The following is a 20,759-nucleotide window of genomic DNA, read 5'->3' as shown; positions in this document are numbered from 1 at the left end:
GTTTTTCTTTCTGCACACGTGGTCTAGGAGGGGTTGCGTGCACGTCATCTCCCTTTTTTGGGCCTCCTGTGCGTTGCGTGACCCGTCATCTTTCCCCAGGGGTTACATTCAGCCTTGCTAGAGCACTAGGGTACAATTACCATCTGGTACCCAACCCCTTTGACCCCCAATTGCCCAGGACAATAGCGTGTGGAAATTCACACGCACCACGGGATACAGCGTGTGACCCGCGCACCCCTGGAATCCAGTTCCCAGTCCAATAGCGTGTGGAAATTCACACGCACCACGGGATACAGCGTGTGACCCGCGCACCCCTGGAATCCAGTTCCCAGTCCAATAGCGTGTGGAAATTCACACGCACCACGGGATACAGCGTGTGACCCGCGCACCCCTGGAATCCAGTTCCCAGTCCAATAGCGTGTGGAAATTCAGACGCACCACGGGATACAGGTTCGCTGACGTACTTGCGTGTGTAAGTGCCCGCGCACCCATTAAATACACGTACATAGGCCAATCGCGTGTACGCGCACTTTTGTCCAATTACACGCGATGACACTCTGACGTGCAGTATCTCCACGTGTGCCCCGTCATCACGTGCTGAGTCGGGAACACCCGTGCGGGTCACGTCACAGACGCGCTTACGCGCTGAGGGACTCTGGTCCAATAGAATCGCGCATGCGTGCTGACGCGCTTACGCGCTAAGGGCCTTTCCTCGGATTTCACGCTGACGTGCAGGATTTTCACGTGCCAAATCACTCCGTATCAAGCTGGCCACGCGAAAACACACGGAAGACCACGCTCCTGCCCAGAAGGCCGAGTTACTGCCCCCCAGTGCCCCGAGCAGCCTCCCACGTGCCATCTGCTGCTGCCTGCCTGCCTGCCTGCCTGCTGCCACCGTGCCCTGCCATTTGGTGCCTGCACATCAGCCATCTGCAGGGGTCCAGTTGCTGTGTCCACCCCTGCTGGAACTGAAGACTCCCGACTGGGATTACATCGCTCCACAGCCCAGCCCCAGGACCCAGTTGCCCACCCACACCTGCCTCTGGGGTTGCCATGTCGGGCACTTCCACATCTGGCACCAGTGGCAACCCCAGGCCAGAGGGGCAGAGGGGCACCAGCTTCACTGTCACCGAAGTTGGTGTCCTGGTGGAGCATGTCCTGGGGCAGTATGATGCCCTCTTTGGATCGTCCCGCGCCAGCAAGGAAGGACGGCAGAGGATCTGGGCCGACTGTGTGGTTGCCATCAACGCGGAGGGGGTGGCAACCCGCGACGTCCTGAAGATCAAGAAGCGCTGGGAGGACTTGAGGTCCAGGACCCTTGTGAAGGCCCGGCGCCTCGTGGAGGGGGGCCGGGGCCGCATGAGTTCCATCCAGATGAGGGTCCTGGAACGCGTACGCCCAGCGCTCCACGCCCAGATCCTTGAGAGGGAGGCCCGTCTGGAGTTGAGCGGTAAGTGTCCATGCATTACTGTGTGAGACAGGGCATGTTGCGGTGTGCTGGTTCTATGATACTTGCCTGTATGTGTGCCATAGGCCATGTATGCATGTATGTGTGCAGGGACATCATGGTAATGCATGTGCGACCAGTGATGTGTGATGCACATGGTTGTTGCATGTGTTGAAATGCCGCATGGGGAGCCCTATGCAGATTTTGAACATGAGAGCATGCCAGTCTCTGTACCTGGACATGGGTGGGGGTGAGGGATGGGTGCTGATGCCAGGTACATATATGGTAGCCATGTCTGTGTGCCTGACCTGCGTGTCTGTGACTTGTGCATGCCATGGATGCATGACACATGTGTGTGACAATGCACAGATTCAGTAAAGCAGCCAAATTACCCTTGTATCCGCTGTGTTTGGTGTGTTTGGGGCCAGATGGATGTGACTGAGGTGAAGTGTGTGCATGTGATAGGCATGAGCCATGATGCATGTGAGTTACATATCATTGAATGTTTCAAGAGTCCATTGGACATGCATGGTAATGTCCATGGCATGCACCATGCCTGTTACTGTGTGTGTTTTGCCTGGACTGACCCATGTGTTGTGGAGGGACATGATGGAAGTGTACTTTGACAATGGTGCTCATCTGCTATTGCTTCCTGTCTAGGGGACCATTGTACAGTGCCCTGATGCTTGTGTTCTTTGTCTCCCTCTACGCAGCGGCTAGTGAAGAAGAGGGCGGAGACGGCGCTGTGGAGCAAGGCGGCGGGGATGCCCCCACGGCTGCAGCGGAAGGGGTGGGTGAGCCCCCACAGGGGCCTGCTACGGTGGGAGACGGTGAGGAGCCATCCAGGTTGGTGGTTTGCACAGAGGAGGAGGAGGCCGCCACTGGGGCACACATGGGGCCTGGTGGGGGCATCCCTGCTGGTGCAAGTGGTGCAGTCCAGGGCCAGGGGCAGGAGGCAGCACAGGTCACCGTGGAGGGGCCTGTGCATGTCGCTGTCCCTGACCCTGTGAGTGCACCACCATGCACCAGCAGGGATGCCCCGTCCCAGGCCTGTCCGCAGGTAGAGGGGATGTCCATGTCACCTGACTCCCCTCCACCTGCGGACGTGGGAACCCCTGGCCGTGCGGAGAAGGTCCTGATTGGGGTCGCGATGCGCACGGCTGTGATTCGTGATGCCGTGCGTGGTTCCCGGGAGGAGCACGCACGTCATCACGAAGTGCACCGTGCCGACGTGGCCCAATTGGGATCGGCCATGTTCGGGGGTTTCCTGCATGTGTTGGCCAATGTGGCGGCCCTCTCCTCCTCTGTGCAGGCTATCCACCAGTCGTTCTCCTTGCCGTCTTCCAGCCCAGATGCCACCAGGGCCCCCTGTGGACCTGCCCCGACCAATGCAGCCAGCTCGGTGGGGATCCCATCCCTGCCACAGTCGGGAGTCAGAGATCCAGCAGGGGTGGACACCACAGCAACTGGACCCCAGCAGATGGAGGATGTGACGGCATCATCGGGCAGGGCACGTGCACGACGGCGTCGGTGGTTTCCATCAGCCTGGATGCCGTCGTGCTGGCACAGGCAGTTGCGTCGGAGGCAGCAGCAGGCTCAACGTGGGAGGCATCATGGCTCGGGGCCATCAACATCAGGGGTGCAGGCATCGGCCGGAGGGCAGGAGAACCCTGGAATGGGAGTGGCTTCCGTGTGGGAGCGGTTGTGCCAGCGGATAGGTGCGGAGCGGCAGCGGGCAGAGGAGGAACGGCTCACGATGGTCAGGGTGGAGGACTCCATGCGGAGGGCGCTGAGGCGGGCTGAGTGCCTCGAGGGTCTTCGCAGGGAGTTTGAGCTTGACACTGCGTTATCCCTGCGGGACCTCGGGGCCAGGGAACATGCCCGCCTCCAAGCCATTGACCAGGAGTTCGATGATGCCCTGGCCCATGACAACAACCAGTGAGCCGTCCGAATAGCCCGCTGCCTTTGTATATAGTTGTATAGTTAGGGTTAGGTTTCCTTTGTTTTTTTGATTTCTTTTTGGTTGCGATTGGACAATGCACCACTTTTTTGTATATAGTTCAGTTTTTAGTTAGTAGTCATAGTTAGGTTTAATTTGGTTGGGCTCATGGACCCAGGATGATCTTCTTCATGGTTCTTCATTGGCTTATTTTAATTTTTCAGATTATTTTCTTGGACATTCATCTTGTTTTGTTTGATTTGCTTTGTGTTTTTTCTTATTACATTTCCATTCTACTTGCTGTTCAATACATATTTTTTTTGATTCTTCAATGTGTCGTATCATCTCATTGCTTTCAGGCATGTCATGTTGGGTGTTTTGTCATTCACTTGCAGCCATTGTGTGTGACAGACATGTGTTCAATTGCATTATTTAAATTGGGGGTGTAACATGTAATTGCCTTTGATATGTGGGTGGGTGTGATAGTTGGTTGGGCCTTTTGGCAGGGGAGGATGGGCATTACGGACATGATTGGGGAATGTTGGGACCCAGGTGCAGGGGGGCATGGATTGGACATGGGTGGGGGCCTGCTGGCAGGTGCCCCACAGTGCTGGGGGGGTGGGGGTAGTGGGAGACATGGGTGGGGGCCTGGTGGAGGCTGCCCCTGGTGACTGGGGGGGTGGGGGTGCTGGGAGACATGGGTGGGGGCCTGGTGGAGGGTGACCCTGCACTGCTGGGGTGTGGGGGTGGTGGGTGACATGAGTGGGGGCCTGGTGGAGGGTGCCCCTGGTGGCTGGGGGGTGGGGGTGGTGGGAGACACGAGTGGGGGCCTGGTGGAGGGTGACCCTGCACTGCTGGGGTGTGGGGGTGGTGGGTGACATGAGTGGGGGCCTGGTGGAGGGTGCCCCTGCACTGCTGGGGTTTGGGGGTGGTGGGAGACATGAGTGGGGGCCTGGTGGAGGGTGCTGTAACGCTCACCTGATTCTCGCAGAGGCGCCGGTCTTGACTGGGCGACTACCGTATCTTCAAAGGTGATGTGTAGCACCCGGTTGGCTCTTTGGGCTGGACCTCTGTGCACTGTATGCCTGACGTGTAGAGTAAGATGTCTGCAGATAGAAAATATGGGGTTAATGAACTGGGGTTATTGGGGTGTCCCTATCTCTTTCCTCTTCTCCTCTCCTGTAGACCCCCAAAGGTTAACGCTCTCACCTTAGGTAAGTGAATGCCGAGCTCTCCATCTGCCTCGGGGCAGGGTGCTGTAACCAGTTTCTTCACTGGATAGGTAGCGCAGGCCTCTTGACTTCAGAGGACTGCTGTCCGTCGTTTACTGCACGAACGGTAAGTTTCGAGTCATTCAAATGTCTTTAAAGTCTTTAGTAATGATGTCTCTTGTTTTGCAGGGTTCCGGCGATGGCGGATGACGGGCTGAAGTGAGTTGAAGATGGAGCCCGTGTGATGAATAGAAGCGCCTGGAAGCACGTAAGTAAGCGCTTGTTGCCTGCTTCACTATGCGCTCTAACTGTCTTTTTATTTTGCAGGTACGAGTTCGGAGCGGCTGCAGGGTGCCGGAATACCCACTGGATTAGATGTGGAAAGGTGTAATGGCACGTGAGTATTAAAGTTCCCCAATGTCTTTAAACGCACCTTGTTTTGTCTTTCAGATGCGGGATGCAGCGCCGAAGGCCTCCGGAGCGTGCGAAGAGTTGGTAAACTTTTGTCTTTCAGATGCCGGAATGCAGTGTGAAGACCTCCGGAGCGCACGAAGAGTAGGTAAGCCTTTGCCTTTCAGATGCCGGAATGCTAACCTGTTCTTTCTTGTCTTTATAGGTGTTGCTGAAGACTGGATTCAGGATGGTAAGCCTTTGCCTTTCAGATGCCGGAATGCTAACCTGTTCTTTCTTGTCTTTATAGGTGTTGCTGAAGACTGGATTCAGGATGGTAAGCCTTTTTCCTTAGGCCCAGGACCGGATGCAGAAGACACGATGAGCGTTCTGCTGCAGAGGTTGCAGAATAACGCAAAGCAAGATTCATCCACCGGGTGTGGTTTAAATAGCCTCCTGTAGTGCTTAGGTGTCTCCTTCCACAGCCACGCCTAAGTAAGAAAAGAGTTCCTGGTAAGAAAAGAGTTCCTGCCTTCCAGAAGAGTTCCAGTGTTCTGAATCTAGGGAGTGGCTCCAGCCCCACCCAACAGGAAAAGTAGTTCCAAACAGAAGAGGATCAGAGGCTCAACTGGCAGGCAAGTAAGCAGCATGGTCTGCTGAAGGTAAGTCCACCCAAGCATTATGAGCCCGGCGCTTCCAGCGCTGGGACTGGGCATATTTATGAGCCTGGTGCCACTGGCGCCAGGACTGGGTCCAAAAGGTCCCAATTGGGACTGGTTGGCACTCGGAACCTGGGTTATGGATCTGCTTCCAAGGGAGATGGGAAAACCCTGACCTTTTGGAAGCAGAGATCATGACAGTACCCCCCCTCAAGGCCCCTCCCAAACCGGGCTTCTCCGGGGGTTTTGGCTTGTCAGGAAATGTTCGGTGAAATCTTTTGATTAGGCGAGGAGCGTGGACATATTCAGCAGGTTCCCAGGATCTCTCTTGGGGGCCGTAGCCTTTCCAGTCAATTAGGTAGAATAGTTTAGATTTGGAGATCTTGGAGTCCAGAATGCTTTTGACTTCAAACTCGAGTTCTCCATCCACTAGGATAGGTTTTGGAGATTTGGTTAGTCGGGTTTGAGGTTGCACGGGTTTTAATAGAGAGACGTGGAAGACCGGATGTATCTTCATGTGCGGGGGCAAGTCCAACTTGACCGCTACTGGGTTTACTATGGTAGTGATGGAATGGGGACCAAGGTATCTTGGGTTGAATGTGCGTGGCCCTTTTAGAGATAGATATTTGGTAGATAACCAGACTTGATCCCCTACTTGATAGTGAGGGGCTTCCTTCCGATGTTGATCTGCTCCTTTCTTGTATTGTTCTTTAGCCCTTTGAAGGTGAGAAACAGCTTCCTTAAAGGCTTGGGTGATTGTAGAATGCAGGTAGTCTACTGCTGGTGTTTCAAGATCTTGGAGGGGATCCAACTCCGAGGTTCGAGGGTGACTGCCGTACAAAAGAAAAAACGGGGTTTTCCCAGTTCCCGAATGGACAGAGTTATTGTAGGCATACTCGGCTATCCAAAGGATATCTTTCCAAGTTTTTTCAGTTTGTTGCAGCATGCAGCGTAAATACTGTTCCAGAGTTTGATTGGTCCTCTCGGTTTGTCCGTCGGTCTGAGGGTGGTGACTGGTCGATAGTCTCACATCAATTTGAGCCGACCGACAGCAACTTCGCCAAAAATGAGAAATAAATTGACTACCTCGATCCGAAATTAGAACCGAAGGAAAACCGTGCAGTCGGATGATGTTTTCGAGAAATTCTCGGGCCAGAGTTGCTGCTGTTGGCAAGCCTTTGAGCGGAATGAAATGCGCCATCTTGGAGAATAAGTCCACGATTACTAGAATCGTATTGTATCCGGAGCATGGAGGTAGATCGGTGATGAAGTCCATAGAAAGCGTATGCCAAGGGCGAGGTGGGATGTCAATACGGCGTAAGAGGCCTGCTGGTCTTTCCTTTTGACTCTTGTTTTGGGCGCATACTCCACAGGACATTATAAAGTCTCTGATATCTTTTTTCCAAGACGGCCACCAGAAGTAGCGCTTGATCTTTTCTGAGGTCTTGGCTATACCGGGATGACCTTCCATTAAAGAGTCGTGATAACAAGAGATTACTTTTTTCTGTAAATCTGTGCTGGGTAGGTATAATCGTTCTTGGAAATACAATAAGTTGTCCTTTACTGCAAAGTCCTTTCCCTGCAGATGCCAATTCTGTATGTCTGCTGGAGTTACAAGTTGCCTGGCTTTATCCTTAACTTCCTCTATGGATTCTGTGGCGATTACACCCAGAATTCTTTGTTCGGGAATGATTGGTACAGGTTTAGGGTTGACCAAGTGTTCTTCCACTCCCATCCGAGAAAGGGCATCGGCTTTACCGTTCTTTGTACCAGGTCGATAGGTAATTATGAAGTCAAACTCGGCAAAGAATAATGCCCAACGGAGTTGTCTAGAGGATTGGGCTTTTGCGGTCTTCAAATATTGCAGGTTTCGGTGATCCGTAATCACAGTAACAGTGTGTCGGGCCCCCAGCAGATAATGCCGCCAAGCCTTAAAGGCAGACTTGATAGCCAGAAGTTCCTTGTCAGTAATCGTGTAATTGATTTCAGGAGGCGAGAATTTGCGGGACCAAAATGCCACGGGATGCAACTGATTGGTTACCGGGTCCTTTTGTGATAGAACTGCCCCCACGGCAAGGCTTGAAGCATCAGTTTCCACGATGTAGGGGAGTTCGGGGCGAGGGTGTTTTAAGATTGGTGCAGAGATAAATTTAGTCTTCAAATCCTGGAAAGCTTGTTCCGCCTCGGTAGACCATTCAAAACGTTTGTTTTTCTTTAACAAGGCAGTGATGGGCTGGACTATTCGAGAGAATTCGGGGATAAACCTGCGGTAAAAGTTAGCGAAGCCTAACATGCTTTGCACACCTTTTACGGAGGATGGTGATGGCCATTTGAGAACTGCATCAACCTTCTTTGAATCCATACGCACTCCGCCAGGTGATAATATGAATCCCAAGAATTCAACTTCAGTCACGTTGAAAACACATTTTTCCAACTTAGCGAAAAGTTTGTGTTGACGCAATCTTTCGAGGACCATTTTCACGTGTTTCCGATGTTCAGATTCCGATGAAGAATAAACGAGGATGTCGTCAATGTAAACAACAACACATACATCTATGAGCTCTCTGAGGACATCGTTCATAAAATATTGAAAGGCGGCCGGGGCATTGCAAAGTCCGAAGGGCATGACCTGATATTCAAATAGCCCATACTTGGTGCGGAAGGCCGTCTTCCATTCATCGCCCTCTTTTACTCGTACCAAGTGGTAAGCTCCTCTAAGATCCAGCTTTGTATATATGCATGCTTTTCTGACTTGGTCCAGGAGTTCAGGGATCAAAGGGAACGGATATCTATTCTTAACGGTGATCTGGTTCAGGGAGCGATAATCGATACAAGTTCTAAGGTCTCCTTCCTTTTTTGGAACGAAGAACAAAGCTGAAGAAGCAGGGGACTTGGAAGGACGAATAAACCCATTTGCCAGGTATTGTCGAAGGTGAAGGTTCTCAGGCTCGGTGAGGGCATAAATTCTACTACAAGGAGGAGTAGATCCAGGTATCAGGTCTATCTGGCAGTCATAAGACCTATGAGGAGGTAGAGAGTTAGCCTGATCCTTCCGGAAAACATCTTGGTATTCTAGGTATTCGGGAGGTAACTGGGGAGTCTTTGAAGAAATTGCGGCCAGTGCAACACCAGGTGGAGGGTGACAAGTAGAGACACATTCTGGAAACTGGACCGTTCTTGCTCGCCAATCGATCAGAGGATTGTGTTTCTCTAACCAAGGTATTCCTAGAATAATCTGAAACTGAGGGGCCTTGATCACATCGAACACGATCTTCTCATGGTGTCCATCTTGACTTACTAGCGTCACCTCTTGAGTGGTATGCGTTACTGGCCCGGAGGCTATCTCCGTACCATCCACCGTAGTAATGACGTCCTTTACAGCCTTGGGACAAAGAGTTAGATTCATCCTCAAAACCATTTCATGATCCACATAATTGCCGATGGCACCGCTGTCGACGTAAGCTTCAATTGCATGTAATCGATCCGGATTATCAGGGCTAATGAGGACCATAGGTATCACGAAATGCGAGGTCACGGAACTGGTTTTCACGCTCGGCAAGAGGACCTCTATTCTTGTCGGGCGAGGTCGTTTCCCTGCTCAGAGTTTGTAACTTTGGTAACTGCAGCTCCTACTGCCTTCTTGGCAGGTTTCACCGGACAGTCTCGAAGAAAGTGCCCTGAGTTTCCGCAATATAGGCATAATTGCAACTGTTTCCTCCTTTCCCGCTCCCTTTGTGTTAGAGGACCTTTCAGACCCCCTATTTGCATGGGTTCCCCGGAGTCTACTCCTTTGGAAGGAGTTGGCGGTTTGGAAAATACTCGAGCATCAAACTTGGAACGATCGGCCTTCCTGTTCTGCAGCCTGTGATCTATTTGAACGACCAAGTCTATATAATCCGAACAGTCTTGTGGGGGATTCACTACTTGGGCTAAAACGTCTTTGAGCTCTCCACGTAGACCTCTATAAAACAGCGTAATCCTTTTGTCCTCAGGCCATTGAGTTTCCACTATTAGTCTATTGAAAGATGCAATATAAGCCAAAAGGTCTTGATTACCCTGTCGCAACGAAAGAAGCTCATTGTCCAAGGCCTGCCCCTGTGAATGTCTTGCGAACAGTTTTTCCATACTAAGCTGAAAGGCTTGAAAATTATGGAGAACCGGATCATCTTGATTAACTAGAGGGATCGACCAGTCTGCCGCATTGCCACTAAGGTACGAAAGTACAAAAGCTACTTTTGCTTGATCAGTTGGAAAGGGTGCTGGCCGGCATAAGAAGTGCAACCGGCACTGATTGATAAATACTGCAAACCTCTTTGGGTCACCAGAAAATCGTTCGGGCGGAGCCAGAGGTACATTCCCAGGTAGGTTGATCTGCACTGGATTCATAGAGGATGTTGAAGGAAGATTTGCCCCTGATGCGGGTAACGGGGTCTGTCCGGCTTGTGACTGTAGCACTTGTCTAGCAAGATTGTCTGTTCTCTCCTTGGAAATAATTAGTTCCCTTCTTAGAGCATTCGTTTCCTGACGAGCTGCATGCACTTCTGCCCTTAGTTCCCCAAGTAACCGGGCTAGGGGGTCAGTATCCGAGGTTTCCATAGCGCCTGGGCGAGAGTTTTGCGGTAGGCTTTGCGTTCTGTAACGCTCACCTGATTCTCGCAGAGGCGCCGGTCTTGACTGGGCGACTACCGTATCTTCAAAGGTGATGTGTAGCACCCGGTTGGCTCTTTGGGCTGGACCTCTGTGCACTGTATGCCTGACGTGTAGAGTAAGATGTCTGCAGATAGAAAATATGGGGTTAATGAACTGGGGTTATTGGGGTGTCCCTATCTCTTTCCTCTTCTCCTCTCCTGTAGACCCCCAAAGGTTAACGCTCTCACCTTAGGTAAGTGAATGCCGAGCTCTCCATCTGCCTCGGGGCAGGGTGCTGTAACCAGTTTCTTCACTGGATAGGTAGCGCAGGCCTCTTGACTTCAGAGGACTGCTGTCCGTCGTTTACTGCACGAACGGTAAGTTTCGAGTCATTCAAATGTCTTTAAAGTCTTTAGTAATGATGTCTCTTGTTTTGCAGGGTTCCGGCGATGGCGGATGACGGGCTGAAGTGAGTTGAAGATGGAGCCCGTGTGATGAATAGAAGCGCCTGGAAGCACGTAAGTAAGCGCTTGTTGCCTGCTTCACTATGCGCTCTAACTGTCTTTTTATTTTGCAGGTACGAGTTCGGAGCGGCTGCAGGGTGCCGGAATACCCACTGGATTAGATGTGGAAAGGAGTAATGGCACGTGAGTATTAAAGTTCCCCAATGTCTTTAAACGCACCTTGTTTTGTCTTTCAGATGCGGGATGCAGCGCCGAAGGCCTCCGGAGCGTGCGAAGAGTTGGTAAACTTTTGTCTTTCAGATGCCGGAATGCAGTGTGAAGACCTCCGGAGCGCACGAAGAGTAGGTAAGCCTTTGCCTTTCAGATGCCGGAATGCTAACCTGTTCTTTCTTGTCTTTATAGGTGTTGCTGAAGACTGGATTCAGGATGGTAAGCCTTTGCCTTTCAGATGCCGGAATGCTAACCTGTTCTTTCTTGTCTTTATAGGTGTTGCTGAAGACTGGATTCAGGATGGTAAGCCTTTTTCCTTAGGCCCAGGACCGGATGCAGAAGACACGATGAGCGTTCTGCTGCAGAGGTTGCAGAATAACGCAAAGCAAGATTCATCCACCGGGTGTGGTTTAAATAGCCTCCTGTAGTGCTTAGGTGTCTCCTTCCACAGCCACGCCTAAGTAAGAAAAGAGTTCCTGGTAAGAAAAGAGTTCCTGCCTTCCAGAAGAGTTCCAGTGTTCTGAATCTAGGGAGTGGCTCCAGCCCCACCCAACAGGAAAAGTAGTTCCAAACAGAAGAGGATCAGAGGCTCAACTGGCAGGCAAGTAAGCAGCATGGTCTGCTGAAGGTAAGTCCACCCAAGCATTATGAGCCCGGCGCTTCCAGCGCTGGGACTGGGCATATTTATGAGCCTGGTGCCACTGGCGCCAGGACTGGGTCCAAAAGGTCCCAATTGGGACTGGTTGGCACTCGGAACCTGGGTTATGGATCTGCTTCCAAGGGAGATGGGAAAACCCTGACCTTTTGGAAGCAGAGATCATGACAGGTGCCCCTGGTGGCTGGGGGGTGGGGGTGGTGGGAGACATGAGTGGGGGCCTGGTGGAGGGTGACCCTGCACTGCTGGGGTTTGGGGGTGGTGGGAGACATGAGTGGGGGCCTGGTGGAGGGTGCCCCTGGTGGCTGGGGGGTGGGGGTGGTGGGTGACATGAGTGGGGGCCTGGTGGAGGCTGCCCCTGCACTGCTGGGGTGTGGGGTGGTGGGTGACATGAGTGGGGGCCTGGTGGAGGGTGCCCCTGGTGGCTGGGGTGTGGGGGTGGTGGGAGACATGATTGGGGGCCTGGTGGAGGGTGCCCCTGGTGGCTGGGGGGTGGGGGTGGTGGGAGACATGAGTGGGGGCCTGGTGGAGGGTGACCCTGCACTGCTGGGGTTTGGGGGTGGTGGGAGACATGAGTGGGGGCCTGGTGGAGGGTGCCCCTGGTGGCTGGGGTGTGGGGGTGGTGGGAAACATGAGTTGGACATGGGTGGGGGCCTGCTGGCAGGTGCCCCACAGTGCTGGGGTGTGGGGGTGGTGGGTGACATGAGTGGGGGCCTGGTGGAGGCTGCCCCTGCACTGCTGGGGTGTGGGGGTGGTGGGAGACATGAGTTGGACATGGGTGGGGGCCTGCTGGCAGGTGCCCCACAGTGCTGGGGGGTGGGGGTGGTGGGTGACATGAGTGGGGGCCTGGTGGAGGCTGCCCCTGCACTGCTGGGGTGTGGGGGTGGTGGGAGACATGAGTGGGGGCCTGGTGGAGGGTGACCCTGCACTGCTGGGGTGTGGGGGTGGTGGGAGACATGAGTTGGACATGGGTGGGGGCCTGCTGGCAGGTGCCCCACAGTGCTGGGGGGTGGGGGTGGTGGGTGACATGAGTGGGGGCCTGGTGGAGGCTGCCCCTGCACTGCTGGGGTGTGGGGGTGGTGGGAGACATGAGTGGGGGCCTGGTGGAGGGTGCCCCTGGTGGCTGGGGTGTGGGGGTGGTGGGAGACATGAGTGGGGGCCTGGTGGAGGGTGCCCCTGGTGGCTGGGGGGTGGGGGTGGTGGGAGACATGAGTGGGGGCCTGGTGGAGGGTGCCCCTGGTGGCTGGGGTGTGGGGGTGGTGGGAGACATGAGTTCGACATGGGTGGGGGCCTGCTGGCAGGTGCCCCACAGTGCTGGGGGTTGGGGGTGGTGGGTGACATGAGTGGGGGCCTGGTGGAGGCTGCCCCTGCACTGCTGGGGTGTGGGGGTGGTGGGAGACATGAGTTGGACATGGGTGGGGGCCTGCTGGCAGATGCCCCACAATGCTGGGGGGTGGGGGTGGAGGGTGACATGAGTGGGGGCCTGGTGGAGGCTGCCCCTGCAATGCTGGGGTGTGGGGGTGGTGGGAGACATGAGTGGGGGCCTGGTGGAGGGTGACCCTGCACTGCTGGGGTGTGGGGGTGGTGGGAGACATGAGTTGGACATGGGTGGGGGCCTGCTGGCAGGTGCCCCACAGTGCTGGGGGTGGGGGTGGTGGGTGACATGAGTGGGGGCCTGGTGGAGGCTGCCCCTGCACTGCTGGGGTGTGGGGGTGGTGGGAGACATGAGTGGGGGCCTGGTGGAGGGTGCCCCTGGTGGCTGGGGTGTGGGGGTGGTGGGAGACATGAGTGGGGGCCTGGTGGAGGGTGCCCCTGGTGGCTGGGGGGTGGGGGTGGTGGGAGAAATGAGTGGGGGCCTGGTGGAGGGTGCCCCTGGTGGCTGGGGTGTGGGGGTGGTGGGAGACATGAGTTGGACATGGGTGGGGGCCTGCTGGCAGGTGCCCCACAGTGCTGGGGGGTGGGGGTGGTGGGTGACATGAGTGGGGGCCTGGTGGAGGCTGCCCCTGCACTGCTGGGGTGTGGGGGTGGTGGGAGACATGAGTTGGACATGGGTGGGGGCCTGCTGGCAGGTGCCCCACAGTGCTGGGGTGTGGGGGTGGTGGGTGACATGAGTGGGGGCCTGGTGGAGGCTGCCCCTGCACTGATGGGGTGTGGGGGTGGTGGGAGACATGAGTTGGACATGGGTGGGGGCCTGCTGGCAGGTGCCCCACAGTGCTGGGGGGTGGGGGTGGTGGGTGACATGAGTGGGGGCCTGGTGGAGGCTGCCCCTGCACTGCTGGGGTGTGGGGGTGGTGGGAGACATGAGTGGGGGCCTGGTGGAGGGTGACCCTGCACTGCTGGGGTGTGGGGGTGGTGGGAGACATGAGTGGGGGCCTGGTGGAGGGTGACCCTGCACTGCTGGGGTGTGGGGGTGGTGGGAGACATGAGTGGGGGCCTGGTGGACGGTGCCCCTGCACTGCTGGGGTGTGGGGGTGGTGGGAGACATGAGTGGGGGCCTGGTGGAGGGTGCCCCTGGTGGCTGGGGTGTGGGGGTGGTGGGAGACATGAGTGGGGGCCTGGTGGAGGGTGCCCCTGGTGGCTGGGGGTGGTGGGTGACATGAGTGGGGGCCTGGTGGAGGCTGCCCCTGCACTGCTGGGGTGTGGGGGTGGTGGGAGACATGAATGGGGGCCTGGTGGAGGGTGACCCTGCACTGCTGGGGTGTGGGGGTGGTGGGAGACATGAGTGGGGGCCTGGTGGAGGGTGCCCCTGGTGGCTGGGGGGTGGGGGTGGTGGGTGACATGAGTGGGGGCCTGGTGGAGGGTGCCCCTGCACTGCTGGGGTGTGGGGGTGGTGGGAGACATGAGTGGGGGCCTGGTGGAGGGTGCCCCTGGTGGCTGGGGTGTGGGGGTGGTGGGAGACATGAGTTGGACATGGGTGGGGGCCTGCTGGCAGGTGCCCCACAGTGCTGGGAGGTGGGGGGGCAAGGGGACATGGGTTGGTGTTCATTAGTTCAAGGAGACATGTGCCTTTGCTGGGGGGCATGCCCATGTTGGGTGGGCTGCCTGCGGGACATGACCAGGGATGCAGGGTAGTCCCCTGTGGTGTGGGCTGCCTGCAGGGGCCGTGGAGGGTGTACAGGGTACACCTGGGAGGACCCACACTGTCAAATCACATGTGGAACTTCCCGCGCAGCCCTGAAATACACGCGCCCAGGCTATTCGCGTGTGGAACTTCCCGCGCACCCCTGAAATACACGCGCCCAGGCTATTCGCGTGTGGAACTTCCCGCGCACCCCTGAAATACACGCACCCAGGCTATTCGCGTGTGGAACTCCCCGCGCACCCCTGAAATACACGCGCACCCAGGCTATTCGCGTGTGGAACTTCCCGCGCACCCCTGAAATACACGCGCCCAGGCTATTCGCGTGTGGAACTTCCCGCGCACCCCTGAAATACACGCGCCCAGGCTATTCGCGTGTGGAACTTCCCGCACACCCCTCAAATACACGCGCCCAGGCTATTCGCGTGTGGAACTTCCCGCGCACCCCTGAAATACACGCGCCCAGGCTATTCGCGTGTGGAACTTCCCGCGCACCCCTCAAATACACGCGCCCAGGCTATTCGCGTGTGGAACTTCCCGCGCACCCCTGGAATACACGTAGCCCGCTCCCCCAGGCCCGATCGCGTGAGGAACTTCACGCGAACCCCTGTAATACACGTAGCCCGCTACCCCAGGCCCGATCGCGTGAGGAACTTCACGCGAACCCCTGAAATACACGTAGCACGCTCCCCCAGGCCCGATCGCATGAGAAACTTCACGCGAACCCCTGAAATACACGTAGCCCGCTCCCCCAGGCCCGATCGCGTGAATAACTTCACGCGAACCCCTGTGATGCACGTACCCTGCTGAAATCGCGTGTTAGACTTCCCGCGCACCCCGGTATACACGCACACGTATTTTTTGTCAGCGGGTGTCCGTGTTTGTGGGTACCCCTTTGCACGTCATTTTTCCTGGAGGGCCACAGTATGGGACATTCATCATGGCAGTATATAGGTGCTATTTGTTGGCGCACCTTTTGGCGCATATTTCTTACAGCCGCAGAGACGCTACCGCCTGCTTTCTTGTGGCGGTCGTGTTTGTGCCTGTGCGCTGGTTTGAGCGTGCGCTTTTTTGCCCTATTCTATTCCATGAATACGTGTTGTAGGCGAGCGTGTGGGCGTTCCGCGCACTTGTGCCCTGTACTTCCCCCGTGACGCCCACGTTTTGGCAAGTTGTTCCCCATTCCGAGTGTTACGCCCGTGTTCCGCCTACTTTTGTTGCGTGCGCCGCGCTATGTGCGAATTTCGCTGTGGCCTGTGCGATTTTCGCTGTGACCTGGCGCACGCTGTTAGATGGCCTGTGCGCCAACGTGCGCCGCGCACTTTTTTATCGCACATATGCTGGTTTTCTCGCGCACGGCCTTCCATGAATCGACGTGCGCTGCTTTTCGTGCGATTTTCGCAATTGCACTGCGATTTTCGCTATTCCACTGCGATTCGCACGTTTTTGCCCACTTGCGCCGCGCTAATTATTCCATGAATCGGCCTGACAGTTTCCTCGCTAAACAAGTGCTTTGTGTTCTTCATAACAAAGAACTATGTCTGCTTACTGCAAATTGCAACTGTCGCTAAACCAAGTAATATAGATCGAGAAAGAAACGTGTCATAATGTGTCATATTTGTCATAATTGTCAATTAACGAACCCTAGCTCAAGAAGATACATTATAGGCGGTTTTGATGTGTCACAAAGAGATTGTATGATTGCTTTTTCATATATATGATACTGTTGTAGAATGTTCGCTCTCTTGCATCTCACGAGGTCTGGGTGATCACACGTTGCGAGACATTAGACCCAGTCGGCCGACTGAGACTATTTGCTTTGCAATAAACCCTAGTATTTGGGAATCGATCCTTGTGTCTGTCGTATCACTTGGTGTATGGTGATTGTGCTTTGTTTCCATGCGCGAGGGTCTTCAGGGCCTAGAACTTGTACACATAAAGAGCCACTTATTTGACTGTCCCCTGCATACATTGATCTACTATGTAATAAACTTTACAAACATGTTAAAACTGTGTATATAAAATGGCAATGCTGAATTGATTAGCATACTCCTATGTTATGGAATTCTACAATGTTACTACTACGATTTTATTATAGTAAGTTTGAAAACCTCGTGTGCCACTAAGAGGGTGCTCAAATATGTGTGCACCTTCGTATGTTCATGAAACACTCAGCAAACAAACGGAGTGAAAATTGTTTTATGTTGCAATGAAAAATCAATGCTCAAAGTGTTTGAAGGACCTGCGGTGGGCCTGCCAAGAGTTGCTCGTCAGAAACAAGCGTTTTTCTCAGGGTCAGGTTTGTCAGGGTCTCAATCACTTAACCATTAAAAGCAACACACATTTGCAAACATCACTATAATGTAATAGTCATTAGAGTGTGTGGGGCCAACCAAACCTCATTGTCTAGACATTCACGTCTTGCCACGAGCCGCCGAGTGTTTAGCTTTAGGCTTCTCAAACTACTCTGCCATAAAAGTTCAGCACTAAAACCAATCTGAATATTTACAGCGTTGTGTGATATTCAGATTCAGAGCCTCATCACGAGTCTGGTGGTAACCCTTAAATGCCACGGTAGCGCTATTACCGCCACATTTAAGGGTCCGCCAGATCATGGCCTTGGCGGATTTCCCCAAGCTCTGAGCTGGGGGGAAATACGCAGCAAATTTGCCGATTTTCGGCCCTAATACTGTCGGCGGGAAATCCGCCGACAGTAATAGCGCAAACTTTCCCCATTGGGCCCAATGGGGAATGAGGAATTCCCGAATGGGCCCAATGGGGAATGGGCACTAACCGTTCCGCCAAACCCGTGATCTGGCGCTAATAGCGCTGGGGGGTTTGGCAGTAGGACTAATAGCACCGGCGGGAATAGCGCCGGCGTTACCGCCCAACTCGTGATGAGGCCCTCAGTCTGGATGTAGGTTTCATATAGCTTTGTAGACCAACACCCAGGGCCTTACTGGGCATTACGGGCCTCGAAGACCGGGGCACAGTGATATGATATGATAGGTTATTTATAACGTCCTTAATACCCAGAGGTTTCTAAGCGCGGACCCGGGGATCGAACCTGTGGGGCTCCATGTGGGCTTGCTTCGAAGGCGAGCACGTTGCCCCTGAGCTATCCTCCCGAGACCTCTAGCAAAGTTTGAGGGACCATAACTTCTGGTGCGGCTTGAGCTGTAGGTCAATAAAGCTATGATAACCAATGTTTGTTATTAAAATGACCATGGTTATGCATGGGCCTGTGCATAGCACATGAATCCACCAAGGCAGTTGGTGGCGAATTGGCTGCGGTCACTCTATGCATTGCCCCGAGTAGGGTGACCGGAAATCTGTGTGCTATAGCAACTAGTATAGCGCACAGATTGTCCAATCAGCGTGCACAATGACCCTTTCAAGGGTTTCAATAGCTGATACATTTGTATCTTGGCGACTACCACCTTTGAACATAAGCTCGGGCTGGCCTATAGGGTAGTAGGCCCAGGGCGGAACCAAAAACACAAAATGGTTGTGTGGGCCAGTTCTTTTGGTCAAAGTAGGCCAGTTGTTTGGCCAATTTGGTCCAGTTTGATGAGTTAATGCACCCTGTGGCTTGTAGTTTTGACCAGTGTTGCTGAATGCATTTTCTTTAAAATGCACAATTTGCACCACACTTTATCAAAAAACTCCCCCTTGTTTACTATTCAAACAGTGTCAGAAAAGGAATTAATTGACATTTGCAACTGTGGGCCACTTTTTAATTGTTGCCCTAGACAATTTTATGGCCCAGTCAGACACTGTTGGGAGATTAACATTTCTACCACTATTAAATGTTTTTTGAACACTTTGACAATTCGAACTTAACACTACTTGCTGAGTATTATTGTCTGCAACTAAACTAAAAGATAAAGATACTAAATACTTCTGTTATTTTTTGCAGTCAGAATTGATAGAAAGCACCCTTCAGTGTTACGCTATGCAACAATCCCCAAAGCGTTTTTCTCCGGTTCCTCACTCAATGTCAGGAAGACCTTTGGTGGAGACAGTTCCGGTTCTTCAGACCAGTCATTCTTCACACAAGCCTATTTCCTTAGCAGATAGGTAATGTTTTATTATAAAATGTTTTGTTCTTGTAACTATAGAATTCATAAACATATCCAGATATTTGAAAGTGACAAATTATTCATACTCGTATCCTAAAAGTATATAGATTCTTGTAGCATAACTAACAACAAGTGTTCTTTTTGCCTGTTCATATCATGTTTGTATTTCTTTGAAAGCAAAGGCAGAGATTGGTGCTTCTATGTTAATGCATTAATGAAGTTTGTCGGTAACATGGTGTCTTACTTTGAAAACGTGTGATCCATCCGTCATTGGGAGGATGCGTGGGAAATCTCCCTCCATCCAGGTCCCTTAGCAGGGGTCAGTCTCTGAAGTTCCACCAAACCACAACTCCAATACAAGTCAACCTCTACCAGGCCCCCCTCTAAACCTTGTCCCCAGGAAACACCTTCCCCAGTCCTAACAACCATAAGGAGGCCCTGAGTGAGGCCCCCTTGAACTCAGGAACACACAGATCTTGACACACAAATCTTGACAGTCTTTGTCCCGCCCACATGCAAGATGAATGCAAACAGCCTGGGAAACTTGAAAATAACTTTAAAAACACCCAGTTTCCTCGAATTATATGATAAACACACAGAGGCTTCTTGCAGGCACAGGCAGCTCTCTCTGACCTACCATGAGAGCCGGTGCTAACACTAAGCTAACTAGGCGCTTGCCTATGGTGGACTCAGCAGGGGGCGCCAGTGTATGAAAGAAGGGGAGGTCCCGCACTTGCTTCTAAAGTCACACTGTGCTGATAAATTAAATCACTTTGCAGAGTTTGTTTTCACCGGTATCCTCGCAGTGATCTATCTATGGAGAGGAGGTGAGTGGGGGTTTAGGGTGAGGGAAGGAGATGGACATGCTGTTCCCCTCCAAAGCCCAACACATTGATGAGAAGCTTGGGTTTGATTTGGTTGGTGACCAAGGGCACCCCCTTTACCTTTTTCCATAGCACGCCCCCTCTGTAATGGAAGTCTAAACTTCCAAGCCAGGTTTTGGGGGGATTGAGAGTGGTGCAAGATATCGGAGTCCATGGAATGCACAGGGAATCAGGGCTTCACTGCAGGAAGGGTGACTGGGTGAGTGTAATAAGAAATGGTGTAAAGAAACGATGGGGAACAGAAGAATGGTAAAGCATGAGGGGCAGAGGAGGAGGTACAACAAGGGGAGGGAGAGAAGTGTGTGGCAGTGGGAAAATGCTGCAGCAAAGAGAATGTGAATCACGGATTTGGGAGTGAATTAGAGGGGACTGATATGCTGATGGGTACAGAATGAGGATAGAGAAAGAGCAGATGGGTGGAGAATCAAAGAAGCGGAGAAAGCACAGGGGATAGGAATACATTGCAGAACACCACCACAGAAAGGAACAGTTCCAGGGACTGCATCTCTCCTGCCCTAAAATCTCCCCACTGGCTCCCGGTGACTGCAAGAACCAAATTCAGGATCATCTACATCATCCACAAGGTCGTCTGGGACTTGGGACCTGTTAAAATCCAGATTTCCCTCCCTAAATACCTCCCGGCCAGAGTCCTTCAGTCCTCTGGCTCCAATTCATGGTAGGTCAAACTTTTCTCCAGGCAGAGAGTGGAAGGTAGACCCCTTTCTGCGGCCAGCTCCTCCCTCTGGAATGGCCTCCCTTCCTCCCTCCGACTTAAGCCAGATCTTCTATAGTTCCAGAAACTTCTCAAGACTTTCCTTTTCCTCTTCCCCCCTGTGCTAACTCTCAATCTGCTGCTACGACTGGCGACTGGACCCTTCACAGTCATACGGCGGCCAGACCATCCCCCACCAGTCCCCCTGCATCCTTTGCCAGCACTTTCCCTCAGGCCCCCTTTCCCAGACTAACCCAACTTGGTCCACCCTTCCCACTGCACTCATCCTCTCTTTCCCCCCATTTTTCCCCTGGCACTTGCCTTCTAGGCCCCCCAGCACTTCCCTGCCCCCTTCCCTGGAGGCACCCCACTACTGCACTTCTCCCTCTACCCCTTAC

At 53.5% G+C, this 20,759-nt stretch overlaps 1 protein-coding gene across 1 annotated transcript in view; it reads left to right on the top strand.

Moving 5' to 3' along the window:
- Nucleotides 1-20,759, top strand: part of LOC138497230 (band 4.1-like protein 4B) — a 471,210-nt gene that overhangs the window by 419,832 nt on the left and 30,619 nt on the right. Inside the window, exon 9 of the mRNA XM_069620556.1 lies at nt 18,603-18,763. Coding sequence (XP_069476657.1) covers nt 18,603-18,763 — 161 coding nt within the window. The remainder of the gene's footprint in view (nt 1-18,602; nt 18,764-20,759) is intronic.

The sequence above is a fragment of the Ambystoma mexicanum genome, chromosome 5q (genome assembly GCF_040938575.1).
Source record: "Ambystoma mexicanum isolate Mex_15411 chromosome 5q, UKY_AmexF1_1, whole genome shotgun sequence".
Taxonomy (NCBI): domain Eukaryota; kingdom Metazoa; phylum Chordata; class Amphibia; order Caudata; family Ambystomatidae; genus Ambystoma; species Ambystoma mexicanum.
This window is presented reverse-complemented; position numbering and strand designations above follow the sequence as displayed.